Source organism: Bombus terrestris, chromosome 8 (genome assembly GCF_910591885.1).
Source record: "Bombus terrestris chromosome 8, iyBomTerr1.2, whole genome shotgun sequence".
Classification (NCBI taxonomy): domain Eukaryota; kingdom Metazoa; phylum Arthropoda; class Insecta; order Hymenoptera; family Apidae; genus Bombus; species Bombus terrestris.
This window is the reverse complement of record NC_063276.1, coordinates 3,584,689-3,593,462: the sequence shown is the minus strand read 5'-3', so window position 1 is coordinate 3,593,462 and position 8,774 is coordinate 3,584,689. Positions and strand designations below refer to the sequence as shown.

General features: G+C 31.6%; 3 protein-coding genes across 5 annotated transcripts; 2 read left to right on the top strand and 1 right to left on the bottom strand.

Annotated features, from left to right (window-relative positions):
• Nucleotides 1-3: 3 nt before the first annotated feature.
• On the bottom strand, nt 4-3,014 carry LOC100652196 (T-complex protein 1 subunit zeta). The gene is made up of 7 exons (XM_003397231.3): nt 2,782-3,014; nt 1,607-2,198; nt 1,179-1,514; nt 1,030-1,095; nt 726-948; nt 474-642; nt 4-388 (listed from the first exon to the last, which is right to left on the bottom strand). The coding sequence occupies exons 1-7, from the start codon at nt 2,916-2,918 to the stop codon at nt 316-318; spliced, it is 1,596 nt and encodes a 531-aa protein (XP_003397279.1). The 5' UTR covers nt 2,919-3,014; the 3' UTR covers nt 4-315.
• A 203-nt stretch (nt 3,015-3,217) lies between these two features.
• On the top strand, nt 3,218-5,092 carry LOC100650727 (NAD-dependent protein deacylase Sirt4). 3 transcript variants are annotated; one of them, XM_003397218.4, is made up of 4 exons: nt 3,218-3,641; nt 3,771-4,047; nt 4,130-4,412; nt 4,489-5,092. In XM_003397218.4, the coding sequence occupies exons 1-4, from the start codon at nt 3,575-3,577 to the stop codon at nt 4,834-4,836; spliced, it is 975 nt and encodes a 324-aa protein (XP_003397266.2). In that variant the 5' UTR covers nt 3,218-3,574; the 3' UTR covers nt 4,837-5,092. The 3 variants fall into 3 exon arrangements, with proteins under 3 accessions (XP_003397266.2, XP_012166444.2, XP_048263928.1); XM_012311054.3 differs by having other exon boundaries at nt 3,220-3,641; nt 3,775-4,047; nt 4,489-5,091; XM_048407971.1 differs by having other exon boundaries at nt 3,220-3,641; nt 3,723-4,047; nt 4,489-5,091.
• A 278-nt stretch (nt 5,093-5,370) lies between these two features.
• On the top strand, nt 5,371-8,748 carry LOC100650365 (puff-specific protein Bx42). Its single transcript, XM_003397215.4, has 8 exons — nt 5,371-5,742; nt 6,045-6,198; nt 6,385-6,552; nt 6,639-6,946; nt 7,057-7,192; nt 7,252-7,507; nt 7,652-8,033; nt 8,191-8,748. Exons 1-8 carry the CDS (start codon nt 5,729-5,731, stop codon nt 8,399-8,401), a joined length of 1,629 nt encoding a protein of 542 aa, XP_003397263.2. The 5' UTR covers nt 5,371-5,728; the 3' UTR covers nt 8,402-8,748.
• The last annotated feature ends 26 nt before the right edge of the window (nt 8,749-8,774 follow it).

Sequence of the window (8,774 nt, the reverse complement as noted above, 5' to 3'; positions counted from 1 at the left end):
CGATTATTTCATTCTTCTTTTTTATTTAAATCATTAATTGTACAAAGTTGTATTCGAAACTATCATTTTGCAATCCGAGATCATATTTATCTCGATCAGTGATGGAAATTTCACAAATAATAAACGTTTTTATTATTTCCGAATTTTTTAATTTAAAAGTAGCATTTTTATTTATTACGCTGTGCAATTCTTTTGTTATTTAAAAGCATATAAAAACATAGAAATTATGCAGAAGGTTCAATAAAGATTGTGCAAATACAATATTTAAATTGGATGAAAGAATCATAAAATTATGAAGTGTTCGATCCGTGTGATTTAACCTTTCAGAGACGATAATCCTGCCCTCATAATTTCATCAACCAGAAGGAGATTACTGGCAATAATCGTGCTATAAATAAAAGTTAATACGTATTTGTAAAAAGATATGATACTGTCAAATCTCAATCTAAACAAGATTTTATAAATATATTTACCACGAATTAATAATTTGTTTCTTCACATTGTAATTATCATAAATACCAGCATCCGTGGGTTTCAATGCTTCACCTGAAGAAATATCTAATCCTACCGCTTCACCTAATGTAGACCTTTCTTCTAATAACTTAACAATTGTATCCTGTGCATCAAATCCACTATTTACAGCTAGATAGATAAAAAAATAAATATTAAGACATACAAAACGAAATAATTTTTGAAAGACAATTAGTTTGAAATATCTTATTTACCAAGGGTTTTTGGAATGACGAGTAAAGCTTCTGCATAAGCTTGTACACCCAAGCGTTGTTTTCCTTTCACTTTTTCTTTATACTGATGAAGTATTTGACTAGCAGCTACTTCGAAAGCACCAGCACCAGGAATAACCGCGCGATCGTCAATAGCATTTTTAATAGCTCTTAGACCATCTCTTACAGCGTCTTTCAATTGCTCTAAAGTGTATTTATTTGGGCCCTACAAATTATCAAGTTGATTGAAGTTATTGAAAATTAAAAGAGATCATATAAATTTAGAAAATTAAATTTATTATCCTACCTTTAGCAGGATCGTTACGGAATTTGGTTTCTTGCATTCTTCAATAAATGTATATTTTGTCTCTCCCTATAAAAAAGATAAAAGAGTATTTTTTTCATTTTGTGTAAAATGTAATCATCTAGATATTGCATTACTTAAAAATTACTTACCAATACATGTTCGTATACGAGTCCAGCCCATCCTAAGTGTTCTTCTGTTAAGTCGTCAAAGGAATTCATAGCTGTTCCACCACAGGCCAGTGCTAAACGTTCCATATTTCTACGTTTTGCTCTGCGCAAAGCCAAAATATTTTCCCGGGCAAGCATATCCAAGGATGGTGGGTCAATGCCTTTCTGATTTATGACGACGAACGATTTGTCCGTTCCGTCACATAATTTTTTTTTTAGTTCGATTATTTTTCTTACCCGATTATCGATGAATTCACGTTCTGCAGCTACCAATTTCTCGCGCTCTTCAGCAGTTTTGTAAAAAAACCCACTATTCACCTTCATAATAAATATAATTTCATTATTTAAAGGAGCGAAATATTTATATTTTACAGAAATGATTGATTCTTTTCCTAAATTACTCCATTTACCTCACTCTTTTCATATTCCAAACTAACATTGCAAGTTAGTATGTAAGCATTTTCTAATCTCTTAGGCATATCTGGATGTCTAGATCCATGGTCAGTTACAATACCACGAACTAAGTTAGTATCTGCTGCAGTTCTATGCTGCATTTCCATTAATTCAACCATATGGAGATCAATTTCTTGATCTTTCTGTCTAATAGTCAAGATTGCATCCACACAAACTTCTGTTAGTTTGTCAGCTACAGTAGGATGGACTTTAGTTCTAAGCGATGTTCTAGCAATGCTCATTAAATTTTCCTTTGTGGGCTCAATCAGAATCTTCAAGGAGTCTAATACTTCCAAAGTTTTCACTCTAGCCAGTTCAAAACCTTCTGTGAGCATTCTAGGATGAAGACCCTCGGATATATAAATATCAGCTTGTTTTAGAAGCTCTCCAATGACTAATACTGTGCTAGTTGTGCCATCCCCGGTAATATCGTCTTGAGCAGTGGATGCTCTAGCAATCAGAGATGCTGTTGGATGTTGAATTTGCATTTCATGCAATAATACATTTCCATCTTTTGTGATTTTAATATCACCTGCTCCAGATACCAACCTTGAAAAATTTTGTATTATTGAATTTCAAAAATTAATTTGATGAATTAATTTGAAAATTAATTGTATATATAAAGAATTGAGTTATTAATTTCCATAATTGAGTTTCCAGATTGTTATTTCTCTAGTAAGATAATAAAATAGTATAAGTCAAAATTATTAGTTTTGCAGAAAAGCATATATAATATTCAAAATGCAATGTAAAATTAGGTATTAGACTTTGGATATACTATTAGCAGCTTAGTTAGAAAAATGGGTAAGAAGTGAAATTGATTTATGCTATTAGAACCATAAGCAAAAACAGTAATATAGAAAATGTAGAAAATATTAGATCATTCTGTCGATTATAATTTGACTTATACTCCTTTTCTTGTCCACCAGAGATTTCACGGAAATATCGATCTTACCTAATAAGGATAATATACTTAACTGTAATGTTTTAATGTAACAAGCAAATAGTAGTGGAAAATATGAAATATAAAATAATTTTCGTAATTTTATATCTCATACTTTTAATACTTCACTTTAATTTATTAAATAAATGATAAATTGTTAAATCAGCACGTGAGAATAAGAATACATACATCTTCATGGTGCCTTTCGGCCCAAGATTCGTTCTCATCACATCCTGAATTCCTTTTGCGGCTGATATATTGACAGCTAAAGCCTGAGCAGCTCTAGCAAACTCAGCTTTGGGATTTAACAAACTAATCGCTGCCATTTCACTAGATAATAATCAAAATTTGCGAAATAATAAACGTGTCGTCTCAGCATGCAAGCTTCTATCAATGGCTTCAACTGTCTGAATAATACAGTATGTCAAGTAGCCGATGTTCAGATTCAACAATATAGGGATTTTCATTTTATAACGTCCGAAAAAAATGTAAATCTTTTCCATAAATTTTTTAATTCTCTTTAAAAATTGCAAGTTCATTCAAAAATCGATTAAAAAATGCTCAAAGCTATTAAATTTAAGAATATGTCTAATTCATTGATATTTAAATACCATTCTTTATTTAATGTTAAGTTGGTCTAGAACAATCTAAGAATGACACAAAAATTTACTTAAATTCATATATTTACATAAGGATTTTCCTTTTTTTCAAGTGATTATCTTTTTTAAATGTTTAGCTCTATTTTAAAGTTTTATTTCATTGTTGGAATGATATTTCTGAATGATTTTTTATTATTGAAGAGGATTGTTAAAGAAAGATTTGAAGATTGTTTTAGTCATAGCATGTGACGTTTTTGGTAATCATTTTGACATGAAAAGATTACATCACAGGCGAAAATACCATGATGAGATAAAAAAAGTAACCTTAAATAAAATTGTACAATATTTTCATATTTTTAACATAACTGTTATAAACATAAAAGATGTTTAAAACAAATGTTATATGTGTAAAGTCATGTAAGACTGTTAATACAATAGGAATATTATTATGTGAGTTTTTTTCTTGTTCCAACATATGTATTTATCTAGAATGTTATTATTGTATTATATTATTATGATATTTATTTATAGTATTCATTGATTTTTATCAATATGTAATGTGAATTGTCATTATTAAAGATAGATCATATACATCAGATTTTGCATTTGTCCCAAAATGTGAACCGGTGGAAGACAGAGATTTGTTGATGTTAAAGGGTTTTATCAATAGTCACAGTAATATGTGCATATTAACAGGAGCAGGAGTATCCACAGAAAGTGGTATTCCTGATTATAGATCTGAAGGCGTTGGCCTTTATGCAAGAAGCAATCGCAGACCAGTTCTTTACAAAGACTTTTGTAACAGCGCTGAGATTAGAAGGCGATATTGGGCTCGAAATTACATAGGTTGGCCAAGGTTGTAATTTTTCTTGTTTAGAACTATAGTTATAAAATGATACACAAAAGTTTGTAATAATTTTAAAATATTCATTTCATAGATTTTCTTCTGTTAAAGCAAATAGTGTGCATGAAATACTAAAAAAATTAGAAGATCATAACAAAATAAGATGTATCGTTACACAAAATGTTGACAACTTGCACACAAAAGCAGGCAGTAAAAAAGTGATAGAGTTACATGGGACAGCATTTAAAGTAATGTGTCTCAGCTGTAATGAAAGAATATGTAGATATCAATTGCAAGAAATTTTAGATAGAATGAATCCAAACATGACAGGGACTAGTGAAATGATAAGACCCGATGGAGATGTGGATATATCGCAAGTAAATGTTATAAATAATTTAAGAAGTTCAAGAATAACCTAAGAAACTTTGATTTAAATGATTCATTTTAATTCAGGAGCAAGTAGAAAGATTTAAAATTCCATCATGTGAAAATTGTGGTGGTGTTCTTAAGCCAGACATGATCTTCTTTGGGGACAATGTTCCACGTCAAATTGTAGAAAGTGTCAGATATAATGTTGAGCAGTCAGATTCTCTACTAATTTTGGGTACAACACTTACTACGTTTTCTGGCTATCGAATCGCATTGCAAGCTAGCCATGCTAAAAAGCCAATAGCTATAGTGAATATTGGAAAAACCAGAGCGGACTATCTTGCGGAAATCAAAGTGGAAGGTAGATGTGGCGATATTTTATCGAGAATTTACTCAATGATTAATCAACATGCGGAATGTATGGAATGTTAATTAATAGTGTACGGATTTTTATGCATTTTTAAGAAATTTAAAATTATAAAAACGCACATAATGTGCAAAAGTATACAAAATAATTAAAGTATAATATGTATTATTTTTATTATTTATAAAAATACCAATTTGCATAAAAATTCGCAACTCATTAATTAAGTAGAAGTAATGTAAATAGTTCTTTTCATGTTGTTTTACATATTGGCTGTGATTACTCTAGATTAATCTATTTATAATGTACAAATAAAACATCTTTTTCCAACAAAAAATTTTTTTACAATACTTTATATAATATTCTACTTCCTTTATAGGAGGTTTGATTCTAGTATTGAGATTTTAGAAATGAAGATATTTGTTTTCATCAAAAGAATATAATTATTTTTTGCTTAAGTCTTGTTCGTCTTTACCATCTATCCATAATTTTTTAAATTATTGTTACTTCCGTATCTGGTAGATAGCAGCACACGATTTGTCCATAAACAAGGATAGCAATATCGTGCGACAAATACGGATATGTACATATACTCGATACCGTCAAGGGGGCACAATAGATGCAACTAATAGTGTACATATAGATGTGTATACAAGCATAGCAATAACGTTCCGCTTTTTCACCGTTACGTGGTGATAGTGTTTCAGTACCCACAAGAAACTAACTAAAAGGATTAATTTGTGAACTTTTGTGATTATGTCTTCCGAATTAGACAACTTTCTTATTAAATTCCTTTTAACCTACGAAATACATGTATAAAGATTTACAGATTTTATTCAACGAATCGAAGCATTAGCTGAAAGAGTATATATTTACATATCGATGTACTTACTAGATCGCAACGCTTTATGATTAGTATATCAGTTACAGGTGGGATTATTGCATTCTGTAATTAATAAAATGTCGTTAGCAAGGTTAGTTTTTGATAATTATTCTATAATTATTTTCTTATTACGTGTAGAATACCGAATTATATAATTTTTGTATTATACGATGCAGTATAATATAGAATTTTCTGAATCATGTATTTCAGTGTATTTTGATACAACCTGACGCGTACTTGTTAAATAAAGCAAATGACATAACTGTATCTGAATTTGTGTGATTATTGTAGTAATTTCGCTGTTTGCAAATGTTTTTTATATTTTTGAGTATATTACTTATATTTATTTGTATTTTAATTCATAAGAATATTTATAAAGTGTTTCTGTTATAGCTTATTACCTACACCATCTCAGGTCGTGTGGGATAGAGAAGATGAAGCAAGGGAACAGAAATTACGACAGAGACCTGTATCTGCTCTTGTCAAAGCTGTTGTTACTGCTCCACCATATGGCCAACGTAAAGGATTTGTGCCAAGAAACCCAGAAGTAAGTGATTTTATAACTAACTAAGTATAATCCTCTATTTATCTATAATAAATATAGTGTATTTGTATATAATAATATGATATGCAATGATACCCAATGCTGGATGTGTACAATAAATGAATGTTTTTGTATTTTTCATTTTGAATTGTCTATATAAGTTTCTAAAGATTCATATTAACTGTGCAGGATTTTGGAGATGGTGGAGCATTCCCAGAGATTCATGTAGCCCAATATCCACTTGGGATGGGAATAAAGGGAAAAGAAACCACCAGTAATGCTTTAGCAGTACAGCTCGATGCTCAAGGAAAAGTGAAATATGATGTTGTTGCTAGACAAGGTCACTCTAAGGATAAGGTAATTTAATGTACATCAATAATACTATTTAATTGCGTAAACATTTGCATTTGGTTTATTTTTGCTTATATTATGTTCTCTTATAGATCGTGTACAGCAAACTGAGTGACTTATTACCTTCAGAAATTACAAGTGAAGAAGATCCTAGTTTGCAACGTCCACCCAATGAAGAAATTGATGAACTCACAGAAAAAACTAAGAAGGCTTTAGAGAAGATAACAAGATCAAAGATAGCTGCAGCAATGCCAGTAAGATGCGCGGAGAAACAAGCTCCTGCGCAATACATTCGATATACACCTTCCCAACAAGGACAATCATTTAATTCTGGGGCTAAACAAAGGGTTATTAGAATGGTGGAGGCTCAGATAGATCCTTTAGAACCACCAAAATTCAAGTGAGTTTCAACATTATGAATTTGCTTGGGACTAAGCACCAAATAAATTATATTTCAAATATAAGTTATGTTAACTATGTTGTAAATAATATAGTATCCTTTAATTGTAGAATTAATAAGAAAATACCGCGAGGTCCCCCATCACCTCCAGCGCCAGTGATGCACTCGCCTACGCGGAAAGTAACAGTGAAAGAACAGAAAGAGTGGAAAATACCGCCCTGTATTAGTAACTGGAAAAACGCGAAAGTAAATAGGTTTTTTTAGTTCGTAATTGATTGATATTTTACTAACAAAGATTTTTTCAGGGATACACGATCCCGCTCGATAAACGACTAGCTGCAGACGGTCGTGGGTTGCAACAGGTTCACATAAATGAGAACTTTGCTAAGTTGGCTGAGGCTCTTTATATAGCAGATAGGAAAGCTCGAGAGGCGGTAGAAATGCGAGCGCAGCTTGAGAAGAAACTTGCCCAGAAGGAAAAAGAGAAAAAAGAGGACCATCTGAGACAACTAGCGCAGAAAGCTAGGGAAGAACGTGCTGGTTTAAAATCAGCAGCAATGGGTTCGTATATGCATTCTGTGCACTTACATAATCATACAAAATCATCTATAATCTTGACTATTTTTAAGTATTTAAAATACATTTAATATCATGTTATATCGTAATGTAGTGTTTAATAGTGTCGTGTTTTTTGCTATTACATAGAAAAATCGGAGGAGTCGCGGGAAAGAGATCAACTCAGGCAAGAACGACACAAGGACCGTGCTCGAGAGCGGAATTTGGCACGTGCTGCACCTGACAAGCGTTCTAGATTGCAACGTGAACGAGAACGCGACATCAGTGAACAGATTGCACTCGGTTTACCAGCAAAGAGTATTCCTAATACCGGAGAAGCACAGTTTGACCAAAGATTGTTCAACACTAGCAAAGGAATGGATAGTGGTTACGGGCATGATGACGAATATAATGTTTATGACAAGCCCTGGAAAGATTCTAACTCTATCGGCTCTCATATATACCGTCCTAGTAAAAATATTGATAAAGATACTTACGGAGATGATTTGGAGAAGCTTGTTAAAACGAACAGGTTTTTGTTTGATTATTTTAATATAATTATATCAATGTATTGTGTTTCGATTAATTAACTTGACAAGAATTTTTAAAGATGTTTAAGAAGTTATAGAGAAGAAAAAAGCTTTTGGTTTAAGTGTTCTTATATCAACATGTTTCTATTGTAATTTTAGATTTGTTCCGGATAAAGAATTCAGTGGAACTGATAGATCAACGACACGCTCAGGACCAGTACAGTTCGAGAAGGATGAGGAAGATCCTTTTGGTTTGGATCAGTTCTTGAAGCAAGCCAAGCGTGCGAGCAGTTCTACTACCACAACAACAAAACGCAAAGACGAGCGGGAACAACGGAGAGACGATCGCGACAAACGAAGGAAACATTAACTTTCTTTGTTGTTTATTTGTTCTTATTATTTTAGAACAATTTTCTTTTTTTTATTGTTATATAAGATAGTTCTAGATTCAAGTAAATGGAGCTTAAAATTAGTCGTTTCGATCACCTTGATAATCTAATCAGTGGTCGGTTTTACAAATACGACACAGATATAACATTCAAACAAGTATAAAATGCCTTACAATTTTTAAGAACGGTATTCATTTTTAATTCTTCACACTATGCTGTGAAAGAAGTAAACTTTTACAAGAAAATGAAAGGATGTATACAAACTGATTGAAATTGCTAAATATATCGATTACTTAGCATAATAAACAACAAGAAATGTTATATTCTATTTTCTCCCTGATGGTTATTTATGTT

Bases quoted from the DNA above. Each gene is read 5' to 3' on its own strand.
- LOC100652196 (XM_003397231.3), bottom strand. From the start codon at position 2,918: ATGGCAGCGATTAGTTTGTTAAATCCCAAAGCTGAGTTTGCTAGAGCT. The intron at 1,096-1,178 runs GTAAGTAATTTT...TCTTTTTTATAG, and splicing joins TCGTATACGAACATGTATTG to GGAGAGACAAAATATACATT. The intron at 949-1,029 runs GTAGGATAATAA...GATAATTTGTAG, and splicing joins CCGTAACGATCCTGCTAAAG to GGCCCAAATAAATACACTTT.
- LOC100650727 (XM_003397218.4), top strand. From the start codon at position 3,575: ATGTTTAAAACAAATGTTATATGTGTAAAGTCATGTAAGACTGTTAAT. The intron at 3,642-3,770 runs GTGAGTTTTTTT...TCATTATTAAAG, and splicing joins TACAATAGGAATATTATTAT to ATAGATCATATACATCAGAT. The intron at 4,413-4,488 runs GTAAATGTTATA...ATTTTAATTCAG, and splicing joins GAGATGTGGATATATCGCAA to GAGCAAGTAGAAAGATTTAA.
- LOC100650365 (XM_003397215.4), top strand. The intron at 7,193-7,251 runs GTAAATAGGTTT...AGATTTTTTCAG, and splicing joins GTAACTGGAAAAACGCGAAA to GGATACACGATCCCGCTCGA. The intron at 7,508-7,651 runs GTTCGTATATGC...GCTATTACATAG, and splicing joins TTTAAAATCAGCAGCAATGG to AAAAATCGGAGGAGTCGCGG.